Source organism: Carcharodon carcharias, chromosome 11, assembly GCF_017639515.1.
Source record: "Carcharodon carcharias isolate sCarCar2 chromosome 11, sCarCar2.pri, whole genome shotgun sequence".
NCBI lineage: Eukaryota > Metazoa > Chordata > Chondrichthyes > Lamniformes > Lamnidae > Carcharodon > Carcharodon carcharias.
Genome location: NC_054477.1, coordinates 59,976,437 through 59,990,266, shown reverse-complemented (window position 1 = coordinate 59,990,266; position 13,830 = coordinate 59,976,437). Strand labels below are relative to the sequence as shown.

The window sequence follows — 13,830 nt, the reverse complement described above, 5'->3', positions numbered from 1 at the left end:
CTCAAGTTCTGTCGAAGGGTCATGAGGACTCGAAACGTCAACTCTTTTCTTCTCCGCCGATGCTGCCAGACCTGCTGAGTTTTTCCAGGTAATTCTGTTTTATTTATGCTTTCAGATGCTTGATTGTGCTGCATGGACATATTTTGCAGCATTTTTGTTGTTTTGTTTATTCTGTGGAAGACTGCAGTTCCCTGAGGCAGCTGGCTGCCTTTAAGGAGCTCAGTGGAAGCGCTTACTAGCACCAGAGGTGACATTGGCACCCATCCTCTTCCCACCCCCACCGGCAGTGCCGAGCCTTTCTCAGCGCATGTTTCACATGGGCAGCCAGCATGAAATCATGGTTGAGGGCCAATTGCAGTCGGGGGCCCATTTCCTGTCCGCTCCCGGGCCCACCGAGCCAAACATTCAGGCTCTTCTCTTGTTCTTCTCTGCAGATAATGATCAGTAAATCTTTTAAAATGACCTCCCTCTCAGCATGTATTTCATGTATTTCAATACTCACTGCTTATAGATAAGCTACTTTTTCTCCCCTTCTCTTATCATTTTGTCCCTTACCATGATTGGCTTTGGGAAATTGTCATCCTCACAAATGGCTGGCAGTGGAAGGCCGAAGAGTCTGCCTGGTGTTATGCAGGCTTGGGACAGAGGCACGTTGTCTAACTGAGTACTAGAACCACGCCAAAAGGCCCAGTTCATAATTGACTTTTTCCTTTTGTATTGCTTTTGACTTGGATCTACAAAAAGAATTAAAAAAGCAAGAGGTAAGAGGATCTTCTTGCAAACCATATTCCGGAATTTGCTTTTCAATGTCGCTATGATTATATGAAAATTGCTCGCACATTAACATCTCAGTGACAAACTGTTATGATTTGGTAAATTTGTTGTAAGGAACATTTTTGCTTGCAATTACAATTCAAAGAATTCAACAACCAATCCTACAACTAACAAACACAGTTGTAAAGTGTTTTGGTGTCTTAGCTCTATGAGTTCATTATTTTTGTAAGAGCTGTTGGAGGATAGGGTTTAATGAAGTAATGCAGCAATCTTTATTAATTTATAACATTTACACATCTTTTATCTAGAATTATGATCTTCTAAGGATATATTTTGTGTTATATGTGAATACCACAAATCAAACATAAAAGCTTATATTGTATTCATCTGCAATCAATGACTCTGCTCTGTAGTCTCTTTGTGTGTGTCTCTTTGAAGTGCTGCCACTAATTATTCACAAAGTTTTTTTAAACATGCTTGCTAACAGGCCAGTTTGACTAAATATTTTGTTTCAACGTTAGGGAGTGCGCCATTGAAAATTATGTGGTATAACTGCAACAACAACGTTATTTTTATATTGTGCCTTTAATATAATAAAACATCCCAAAGGGCTTCACAGGAGCATTATAAAGCAAAATATGACACCGAATCACATAGGTCAGATGACCAAAAACTTGGTCAAAGAGGTAGGTTGTAAGTAGTGCCCTAAAGAAGGAAAGCAAGTTAGAGAGGTGGAGAGATATAGGGAGGGTACTCCAGAATTGAATGTCCTAAGTAACTGAAGGCACAGCCACCAATGATGTTATGGTTAAAAATCAGGGATGCTCAACAGTAAATAGTACTGCAGCTAGTGACGAGCCACAGGGATCAGTGTCTCAGTTGATTCTGGGATGAAGGGATCGTCATATAAGAAAGGGTTGAGCAGGTCGGTCCTATACTTGGTGGAATTTGGAAGATTGAGAGGTGATCGTATTGAAACATATAATGATGAATTTTACGGCCCCCATCAGCATATTTGAAGGGGGTGCCCATAAAATAAAGCGGGTGGCCAGGCGACCATCTTCCTGCCCGCCCCCAACCTTTCCCCCATATTATGGGGGTGGATAGGGCATCAGGCAGCCCACCTGCCCTTAGGTCTATTGGTGCCCTTAAATGAATAGTTAACAGCCACTTAAGGCCCTCATTCTGCCTCCACTGCAATATTTCAACCTTGGGGTGGGGAAGGCAGAAGAGAGGTAGCCAGCTCAGCAGGTATGACAACATGGGCTGCTGTCGGGGAGGAAGGAGGATTACCTCCTTTGGCGTGGTCCCCTGTGCCCATCGGGGCTATCCCCATCCTACAAGATCATATCATCCCCTTTGTGGCCTCTTGCTGGTCTCTAAACCCCAACATCCCACCTGCCTTCCCCCCACTTTCTGGGTCTCCAATTCCTGCCCGGTCAAAATGTCTGGACTTAGCTTCAAGGTCGGGAGACATCATCTTCCTTCTTAGGGACTCTGCTTGTTGTCTCAGCAGTGGTCACAACTGTAGTCCCAGCAGCAGCTGAAGACAGAGTTGCCAGCCAATCAGATTGGCTGGTAGCTGCCTAAAGCAGGACTTTCTGTCTCTGGGGGATGGAATTCCCACTCTGAAGTAATTAAGGCCATCCCTAGCATAATATCACTGCAGGGCAGAAGAATTTAAAGTTGGCGAGGTGCCAACCAACTTTTAGCTCATGCAGGGGTGGGTAATCTAATCCATAAGACTCTGAGCTCAACAGGGGAGATGTTGAGAGGATGTTTCCTCTCATCGGGGGTGAAGGGGGAGGGGGTGGGGGGAGGATCTAGAACTGGGGGCACACTTTTAAAAATAAGGGGTCAGCCATTAAAGATGGAGATGAGGAGGATTTTTTTGTTGCCCTCAGAGGGTCATTAGACTTTGGAATTCTCTTCCCCAGAGAGAATTGGATGCTGGGTCATTGAATGAACAAATTCAGGCTGTTAGATTTTTCACCTACAAGGCAGACAAGGGTTATTGGGGGGGACAGGCAGGTAAGTGGACTTCAGCCACAATTAAATGATCCATGGTCTTATTGAATGGCAGAGCAGGCTAGAGGGGCTGAATGGCCTACTCCTGCTCCTATTTCCTATGTTCTTGTGTAAGATGCCAGAAATAGATGAGCCCAAATACCTCTGAGGGTTTTTGAAGCTGGAGGAGGTTACAGGGATAGGAAAGAGGGAGGCCATGGAGGGATTTGAAGTCAAGGATGAGAAATTTAAAATCAAGACATTGCTTGACCAGGAGCCAGTGTAGGTCAGCGAGCACAGAGGTGACGGGGATTGGGACTTGGTGCGAGTTAAGACACAGGCAGAGCTTTGGGTGAACGCAAGTTTACAGAGGATCAAATTTGGGATGCCAGTCAGGAGTGCATTAGAATAGTCAAGTCTAAAGGTAACAAAGGTAATAAAAGGAAACAAATCTATACATAAATATCAAGAGCTGAATTTAAACAAATCCAAATTGAGAGCTAATTTGGACACAGCCAAGTTCCACAAAGAGCAATGAATTTTCACGCAAAATCAGAGCCGGATCTGATTTTGGGTTGAAATCCTCCTTTAGAGGTCAGATTATCATGCGGGTGAATCCTTGAAATGGAGATAGGTTTCCTGCCCAATTAGAGGCTGGAACAGAGGTAGTCAAGTTTAAGACTCATTTAGACACCATGGCAGCCATCACCAAGGCTGCTGGTTGTCCAAAGGGAGAGATTTGTGCGATATGCCAAAGCTTTCCACAGCACCAGGGGGAAGTAAGAGGTCACAAGGGAACTGGAAGCCCGGCCTTTGGGGCTGGGCAGGTCCTCACTTCATCGATGTCTACCTGGATCTAATCCTGAAGGCCATAAGGGGGAGGAGGGATGTCCTCTTTCTGGATGGTGGCAGGATAAGGCCACCTAGTAGTGCCTCCAATTCAACCTCCTCTCTTACCTCCCACAATAAGCTGTTTCCTTCCAGGAACTCGCAGTCCTCAAGGTCCCTACCTCCCTGGAGAGCCGTATTGTGGAGAGCAGAGCAGACCTACATATTGACCGGGACTCTTGCAGGAGGGTATCAGAGGCCGCCACCCAACCAGTCCAGGTACTGGAATCCCATCTTCAGAAACCCTATGGCCTGCTCAATAGTTGTTCTGCTGAGCAGGTGGCATTGCTCGTGTTGGCTTTGTGCCTCTCTCTGGGGCTCCTTTAGAGGGGTAAGTAGCCATTATTTCAAGGGAATTCCCTTGTTCCCTCAGATCCATCCACACATTTTGAAGGTTGGAATGAAGATCTGAGGCAGCCTGGATTGGCGGAGGATGAATGATGTCATGGCAGCTGCCAGGAAAGCTAATGCACACGTGGACGAACCTCTTATCATGGTCACAGACCAAGTGAACATCAAGAGGGTGGAAGCCTTTCCTGTTGATGGTTCTCACTGGCCGGTTGCTGGGTACCTTGATGCCCTGGGGAAATGAAATGATGGAGGCAAAATGCAATGCTTTTTGTCTCTGTGAGGCCAAGTCCATCATTAAGTGAATGTACTGTCCAGCTCTGTCAAATAGAACATCAGTGACCAGCGATGGCATGCAGTCATTTTGGAGATGCCACTAAGGTTGGCAATTTATTTTTGGAAGGAGCCAGAAGGGATGAAGCTCAGACCACAGCAACTTTGACATCTACTGACAGGGCACAGCGACCATTACTGCGAGGTGCAAAGCTTTTGGCATCGAGAGCACTGATGTTTGTGACCATTCACTTGGAGAATCTCAGTCTCTTGCAGCACTGGTTCCCAGACATCTCCAGGTGGTTCAGTCTTTGGCGATTGATCTTGTGTTGAGGGTTTTGCATCCTCCTTTCCTCTCCCGCACCCTCCTGATGCCTGGGGCTCTGCCCTTCCAGTGTAAGGTATTGCCCCTCATCGCCACTGGACCCACAATCTGACAGTCATGCCCCCATTGCCAGCTGAAGCCTTCCCTGTGCTAAGGTGGCCACCCAATTTTCCTTGGTAGCCTTGTCCCTGCTCTTCAGCCTCTGGGATGCTATGGGTTGCTCATCCTGTTCAAAGTTCTGGCATTATACCCACTCTCCCTATCACCTTGTGCAATGCCAAAGGCACCCCATTACCAAGTGTCCAATCCTCCTCTTAAGGGGTCAGGGTGATGTCCTTGGAAGCCATGACTGCACCCCACCCCCACTCTATCTGCCTTCCTTCAGCTATTCAGAAACTGACAACTTCTGAAACTGGTGTACCTTTAAATATTCCATTCCTCCCTTCAACAAGCTCTCAATAATCTTTAGCTTAATTGGCTTCAATAGGGAGGAGAGTAATTTTCCTGTCCTGTCCTACCTCTGCCTTTGCGATTATTGCTGGTGCCGGGACTGTCACCGTGAAATTGACAAGCTGCTTGGTTGCTGGTATTTTCATGTTCCAGCCCCCTCCCCCTCTGTCTTCTTCATTCCCACCTTTGGAGCACCCTAAAAATGAGTGATGTTGGCTAATGGATAGGTATCAACAAGGATACTTGGGGGAACTGCCCTGCTATTCTTTGAATAGTGCTATGGAATCTTCTACATCCTTGGAGAACTGTGGAAGTTGCAGGGGGGAGAAGAAAAATAATTGTTGAAGATACATTAACCGGCTTCGGATAAATAAGAATTGAATTAGGCAAGGGCAGTTCCTTAGAGCCGGATGGACAATGGCATAGAGTCAGAAATATATAATGCTATGGGAAGGTTGGGGAGAATGAAGGCAAACAGCATATGATGGACTTTGGTACAGAGAAGCCATTCATGATTTTGGCTAAGGCTGTGGGACAGGGAGTTTCAGGAAAGGTGGACAAATAATCGGGAAGCAATAATGCATTAGAGAGCAAAGGGACTTAGGAGATGGATGATAAAAAAGAGGATGGAATTTTTGAGATGGGAGGAAGACAGCAGAAAGGAAGAAGGATGGTGCCTGGAGAAAAGGAGCCATCAATAATGTCAGCTAGCATGGGGTGATGAAAGGGTGTTGAGTACTCAGGAGTCAAATGGGTAGGGATTTAAAAGAACAGGTGTTGGGTTTCATGGATTAAATGACAGAGAAAACTTGAGGGGAAAATAGGTGAAGAACTGCAAAAAGATGCACGCCCTGAGCTAGAAAGAATGGATAGATGCATGGAGCTAGTGGGCAGGTAGATGTGGGAGAGGCAGATAAATGGATGAATTTGGTGTAGAGGAGCTTACAGAGGTGGTTAAAGATGGGAAAAAAACCTGGAGTGTCATTGCATTTTAGGATGATCCAGTTGTAATAAATGGGTTTGGGAGAGAGAGGGAAGTTCATTTTCACTTGTAAACATCAAACTAAGAAACCTCCCTTCTAAATAGTCAATACATGTCCATATTTTACATTGCATCAACATATATAAAACTGATATGATGACAAGTCAAAGTATTTTCAATTATGCTAACTTGACTGAAGTAAATAATTTAATAGAAAGATTACGTAACTGGTTATTTTTGATCTACTATTCATAGACAGCCTCAGTATTGATTTCAGCAGAAATCTCAAGTATATGGCATGTTTAACAACAAATATGTCTTAACTCTGGATAGAGAGCACTCCAGTGATGGTGAAGTGTGACAAGGAGAGCTTTTCCTTTACTCTGAACGTTCACTTGACTCCACTTCTGCAATCACATTTCGAAGCTAATTGGCTTATTAAATTCAAGTGCTGACTTCCCACGCCCTCATTCCCATTTTCTCCTGTGCATTAGGACTGCTTCTGGTCTCCGGACATACTGTGGCTGACACCACAGTACCACAGTGTCTGCCTTTCACGAATAAACATTTTTATGCTGGAGAAGTAGACTGAGACACTGAGTTCACCGTACATTTTAATAGTCGCAAAAGGAAGATATGACTATACTGAAACTGATTTTCTTTTCCCCTATTTATCATGAATTGCAGTTATGGTTTAAAAATCCAAGGGAATTTCAGAAGGTATAATTTTTTTTTGGATGTATAATGCTGACTCTCTGTGAAGGTCATTTCCTGCTTGGCAGAAAGCTACAAGCTTTGCAGCTGAATTTTCCACAAACCAAAAATTGGCAGGAATTCACAAGGAAAGTTCTTACTTTCACAGTTTCAGGACTATAAATGTTTTTCCTGTAATCCCAGGGTGAAAAATTCCAATAGTTTTTCCCTCATTCCAGAGAAAAAGAAAATTCTCTGAGTGTTTATTTCGGTAAAAAACAATGTCTGTATAAAATCAACACATTCTCTTTAACATCTACACCATCTGCCTGGAATTTGAAACTCAGTTTTACAAACCAATATAAATAACAAACAAACAATGGTGCATTTATTTGCACCATCTATGAGAATACTTACCAGCCATCTGCTGGCATAATGCCAGGCAACTTGGCTTCAAGATGAACTGACACTGCATCTCCACAGGCAACTGCTCTATGACGAAGGGCCCCTGGAAATCCAGAGGGCAGATTGAGTCTTTCGATCCTTGTGTCTGTGCAGCTGCATTTTGAATGTGACTCATTTTAATACCGAAAGGATATTCATGCCCTGTTGAGAAAAATCAAAAGCAACTTTCAAGGTTTAATTCTGTGTTACGTTAAATTAATTCATCCCCATGTCATCCCACTAACGCTTTTTATTACAGATTCTAATTATGTTTTTGATGAATGTCAGTCTGTGAAATTGTTTGAAATATCCATGCTATTCATTGTGTAGTTCAAAAAGCAATATTTTTTTTTCCATTTTGGCCTGCATTGGATTTGCCTTTTCATAGTGAAATGACTTTAAGTGGTTAAGATAGGATCAAGAGTGCGGCCCTTAAATAAAACAGCATGTTAATAGAAAATAATCCTCAGAGTCGAAAGATACCAAACCAAGAACCACAAGTTAGTTAGTACCACACCTACTTATTCAGGTTCGTAATATTCTGTAAAATAAATCTAATAGGATTACCAAAGCTTTTCAAAGTCTGTGCAAAAGCATACTGATTTTGTTTCTAGACAGTTATATCTGCCACATTGATATCAAGGTCTGTTCCTTTGGATTTATTAGAATGCTAGATATTTCTTAGCTCAATATTGCATTGCACTGACCATCTGCTTATCAGCAGCATTGGGTGTGATCTCACAGGGAAGCAAAGTAGATGAAGAACCAAGTCTGTTGAGGGCTTGACATGACAGAGCTTGACACTAGAAATTTGATCAATCTTAAGCAAAATAGTATCCAAAAATAGTTTTAATACTTTCCATGCCCAAACATTATGTAATTGCATGCCACCTATTTGAGTATAATACTTTAAATTTAGTGACATGCAATACTTAAATTAACTTCACAATCAATTTGTAATAGTATTTACAAGCTGCAGTAACATTATATACCCTGTATCCAATGGCTTTTAAGTAAAAAATCTTTCCTAGGAATAATGTTTCATTAAAGTGCCTCAATTGTTAATTCGGGAGGTGTAGTTGGAGGGGATTGCAGATTAGAAGGATGGCTGTAATAAGTATTTTATACCTCCATGGGTTTTTGCCAGAAATCAAAGATTATTCATGGAGTAGCCTGGCCATCTCATCCACGTCCACTCTGATTCTAATTCAGCCTTTTTCCTACAAGCAAAAGGTTGCTGGTTGTTTCTGTTCTTAATGCAGAATGCATAACAGGCATTGCTTCTGCTGAGCACAGTTATTTTTCAGCTGAGCATTGCCCTCCTTCCTCATTGGAAATAGACCTTTCTTAATATTGGTTGTCAAAAAGTTGCAGAAATATTTTTCTTGCATTTTCCAACATCCAGCCTTTGCTACCAACATTAGCAAAATATCCAGCAGATAGATTTTCATAGTGACTGCCATCAGCTTATTCCAGCAAATTATGCCAGGATTGTAGCCAATCCAAATGCATTAAACGGACGAGAAAAAGTGAAATGCCTTTTCTACAGTCAATTTGACACAATGTAAGAATCCGTTTTGTATTTTTTAAATCTGGCTTTTCAGCAAATTATTGTTCCTTCAAGACAATCAGTGTTTTTTTATATAGGTAACCTCCCCCATTATATTGCTGGTTGGCTACAATGGATAATGCAGCAGCTGTCACATTTATACTCATCACCTTCTCAAACTATGTCAAAATCACAAATTTAGTCCAAAAATCAAGAAGTTTACATACAGGCATGTACACATTAAACATTTCACTCCAGCTGGCTAAACTGAATAAACTCCTTATTTAGCCAGCAGACTTTCAATGTTTCTATTGCAGCTCTCACCTGATCCAAGGTATTGATGTTTCTCAAGTAGCTCAAGCTCTTTAAGCAACTTGACCCGTATCCAGCTTATGGTTGTCTAGCTTGATACAATACTCTTTCTATCATTCAAGGATATCAGATCCAACTGTGAGGAGCTTTCCTTCTGTGTTTTATTATGCTTCACTCCACTGTACAAGATCCTTTCCTTGTTATCCGTTTGATCTTCTGGAGTATGCATGTTGTCTTATTGCCTTTAGTTTTGGCACTGATTATTTAGTTAACCTTTCCAATGTTCAATCATTTCCTCCTGTATCTTGCATATCATCTCATTGTGATTTAACTTCAGTTTTGGATGGGTATTCTTCTGTTTTTCTTTGAGATGTAATTTTTCATTAAGATCTAAAATCTCCTCCAAGATTTTTTTTTTGATTCCTCTTGAATACGACAGCTCCTTCTGCAAAACTCTTCAGGAATTGTTAGCAGCCACAACTCCGCCACATGCTAACTTCAGAAAATCTAGTTCCTATTGCTAGCTTGTATTCTTATATTGTCGAGACTTAGAGCTTGGGTGCAGTCACTTCATTTTGCCCAACTTCACAAAAAAAGTGAAGAAGGAATTAGTAAAAGTTTATGGTCAGAATCAGTGTATTATCCAATACAGACCCCTAGGGTACCTTTATCTTGGCCATAAAACAATAAAATCTTTGAGCTGAAGGAGTTAACTATAAATATTTAGCCAATTCTTGTACTTCAGTCATTTAGGGTGATATGACAAATGTTCCCAAAGACAGGCTTCCAAGCTATTTTTTTTGTTTTGTCCAAGTATTCAGTTGTCATTCCAAAAGATTTCAAGCTGACCTAATTGGAGTTTACAGATTCTGAGGGAGATGGACCAAGTTAATCTAGCTAAATGGCTCACACTGATAAAATTGGAGGACACTATTTCAAATGTCAAAACACTAACAGTAGAGAACATAGACTGAATCTGTACGTTCGCAGGAAAGATTCGACCTTAACTAGGATCTTTGATGCTAATGAAGCAAAACTGACTCAAAATGTGGTTGGTAACTTTACCAACCCCAATAATATGGTCTGAGCAATTTTAAAAAGGGCCTACTACAGGATATCTAAAGTATCTGCCTCTTTCAGGTGATATGCCCATTTCAACATGCTAATTCTAGTCATAGAACCACAAATGTCACTTAGTTCAGACTCTGATAATTTCCACAGGCAATAGTCGAGAAGAGGATCAACTAGGGTATGTTTGATTTGGGCTGCTTTAATCACAATCACCTCAGCAGTTATATTTCCTGGCCAGAGAAACTCAGTTTTATTTGGCTTCAATCTGGCACATTGCATCTAGAAGCCTGTTTGGCGTCCCACAGCTCACTGATACGATGATAATGGGACAGCCTAAAATCACTGCGGTGTTTTCACTTCAAGTGCAGATGATGGCCAGTTGGTTGTCCAAACACTAAAAGATGCTCAGTGGTATTAGGTACGGAAAGACCATTAGGTAAATAGTATAAATGGGCCAAGAGTTAATTACCTATGTTTTTAAAGCAGCAATACAAAGATATGCTGAGAAAGTCAGTTTGAGATTACCAAAAAGCAGATGGCTTGTTGGATTATGTAATCTTTTCCTGTTCCTAAAATTTCCCACATTGGATGCTGTAAATGTGTAAAAGTGTGGAGCTGTAGATAACTTGTACTCTGACATTTAACAGGAGAGAATTATAGACTGTCTGGTAGTCACAAAGGCAGTGAACATCATCTTGATAGTAGCATTCTCACTTCATCCTCATGTTATTCTGATGTTGGTACCTCCCTGACATTTCTAACTTTCTTGGCTGCAAAGCCATTTGTAATATTGTAATAACTATCAGGAATTTTGGTTTTCTGACTTCTAAGGACAGAATATAGTGTTCTGGATTTCTAATAGTGAGGACAGGTGGTGGTCTTTAATGTCTAGTGAACATACATCTATTTAGTATCTTTGCAAAGTTTTCATTAGTTGAATATTGTACAAATACTGTATTGGAAACATTAGTGATTGTTGGAACCTCAGATTTTGGTTAGCTGTTCATTTTCTACTGCATCTATCCTTTGCAAAATTTGCTATTTTCATTATTTTCATAACAGAATTGTTGGAAAGTTATGGAAAGCCATAGATAATTCTCAAGCTCAGCAGTGCAATTCTCTCCTGTAAGCACATCCTACATCCTTTACGGTATGGAGTTGACTTGCAGTGCCCAATATCTACATATATAATAGTCTGACCTCAGGGGTGTACCAGTACACCCTTGTTATACACAAACTAGATACCAAGTCTTTCACATGTGTCACCACTTCTCCAATAATATTTCCCATAACAACGCAAAGTAACAAAAGTACTATGCTATCCTGAATATTCACTTCTTGTTGGACTTCCATTCAGGTCAGCATCCAGCTGGGAAAATGGACCTACCAGATCTTGATTCTCAGCTCAGGGCACATCCTGCCTTCTCCCCTCTTTATTAGACTTGGCTGACCCAGAGTGTGGGTTTTTCTTGTTCGCTAATTCTAATCCCCAGGAGGTCTCACTAGTTGATCCAGGTAACCGGTCCTGCTAAGCTGAAATTAATTGGGTTATCACAACAAGAATAACTGAGCAATCACTAAATTCTTCAAATTAATTTACTTATCTGAAGCACATTCATTCAGACACCACCCCAACACCACCCCCCCCGCCAACACCCCCCCACCCTCTGAATCTTAATCCACATGTGCAAGCACACTGTTCTGTGAAGTTAACCCCTTGAGAACAAAATTCAACTCAAGTGGTAACATATATTACACCAAAGCCTCCCCTCCTTCCTGACCCATGGCAACATTTGGAAAAGTGATAACAATGTAGGTAATTTCCAATTTCCTGGCACCTTTGATAAAGCCTTCCTACGCTGTAATTACTTATTCATGTAGATCCATTAGGATGGTATTAATTTGCCAAGTTAGTTATGGGATGAAAATACACACTCTTAAATACAAGGATGATTGCACAACACAATTATTTCACTGTGGGCACCACTGCTGTGAATCTGCTGACTGGAGCTATCCAGCTGTAGCAAATACTGCCCAATTTTCTCAAGGCATAGAGTGTAAGATGGTGTTTTCTTTTCAAATCCTCTTCATTATTATTACAATGTTAATTTTTCTTTCTTAATATTCTCAGTAAACAAAAATATTGCAGTGTTGTGAAAATCTGCAGAATGTGTAGGTTTTTCAGTACACAAGATTGCAACTGTTGTAACCATTGGTTTTAAATATAACCTTTTGATTTACCAAGGCTTTGCAAAATAGTGCTTCATTATAAGCAAGAATGTTTAACTAAATGTTTTCCTGAGAGCATAACCCTTGCTGACACAAAGTGAACGAATTTTAGCTTTTTGGATCCTACACTGGAAGCCTTGAAGGAAGGGACAAAGGAGGAGAGACCTCATCTAGCCACAGGTAGTCTGGATACCTTCCAGCCACAAGCTCAAAAGACAGTGGGATCAGAGAGCCATGGATAGGTTTTGAGATGAGTTACGATCTTATTCAATGTCTCAGCTTCCATTACAGCACAAGTAGCTTCTACCAGAAGTCTGAGTGTTGCGGTGGAAACACAGACTGAAGTCATGCAAGGTCTGCTTATTGCCACAAAAGCTACCATTGTGGCTGTGGATTACAATGTGCAATGGGGACTTGCAGGGTGTCACAGCAGTCCAACAACCTGCCATCCAACAGATTATTAAGATTGCTGTGCTGCTGCCCAGGGGGAGTGGCAGTGACTCCATGGAGCCTGCTGACCTCTCTCACGAGATGCTCCCTTGCTGTTGCCTGTTAGCCACCCAGCCCAAACCGCTGCCAAGATGGTGTCATCTAAAGCTTGGATTCCTAGGCCTAGAGCTGCTAGAGGTCATCCTGAAGGCCATCTGCAGTCTCCTCCACTGAAAATCAGCAGACTTCCACCAGCCATGCTGCAGCCACTGGGATGGTGGAAGGAGCAATAGGACAGGCAAATGTACATGCAAAACAGGCACCAAAGGAACGCACAGGGTGACTAGTTGAATTTTGAATGCAAATGGCATGATCTGATTTATAAATTTGGCTTGGAATATTTATTTTATGTTGGGTTTTATTTTTGCATTGTGATCATGCGAATGCTGTGACAGTCAGTGACAGAGGAAAGGTAAAGTGTGAAACTGTTGGTGAACGGGGAATCGGTGTTGCATTTACTGGTATTGCACTCGGATAAATTCTTCATGGACAGCCCAAATAGAAATGGGCTCTTTAGGTTTCCTTCTGTCTTCCTTCTCTTCATGATCTTGAGCTGTTCACCATCATGATATTGAGATTGTAATATGATGTATGTGGCACAAAGAAGTTGCCAAGTACTAAAGGGCTCCTGAAATGTCCAAGCAGTGGAAGTCATGGTCAGCTTGATCACATTTTGTCTGAGAGCATGGCTTTCATTGGACATGTGCTGCACGTGTGAATGGGTTGCACACTAGCATCATCAGCCATTTGATCAGCAGATAGTCTTTGTTACCCAGTAGCTACCCTTTGGTTTGCCATGGTGGCTCGAATGCAGGAAGTGCAGTGTACTGCCGCAAAAATGAAAGCATCATGACCACAGCCAGGTTACTGGGCATTGACCTGCTTAGGATCACACACCAGCTGGATGTTGAGAGAGTGGAATTCCTTTCAGTTCTGGAATAGAGCAGAATTGATATGCCGTATGTGCAAAACAACTTGCATGCAGTCAGTGGCAAT

The 13,830-nt window shown here is 41.9% G+C and overlaps 1 protein-coding gene across 2 annotated transcripts in view; it reads right to left on the bottom strand.

Moving 5' to 3' along the window:
• Positions 1–13,830, bottom strand: part of LOC121284249 (rho GTPase-activating protein 20-like) — a 114,966-nt gene that overhangs the window by 25,445 nt on the left and 75,691 nt on the right. For both annotated transcript variants that reach the window (XM_041199572.1, XM_041199573.1), the window contains 2 exons: positions 7,158–7,346; positions 556–734 (listed from right to left, as the gene is read on the bottom strand). In XM_041199572.1, coding sequence (XP_041055506.1) covers positions 556–734; positions 7,158–7,346 — 368 coding nt within the window. The remainder of the gene's footprint in view (positions 1–555; positions 735–7,157; positions 7,347–13,830) is intronic.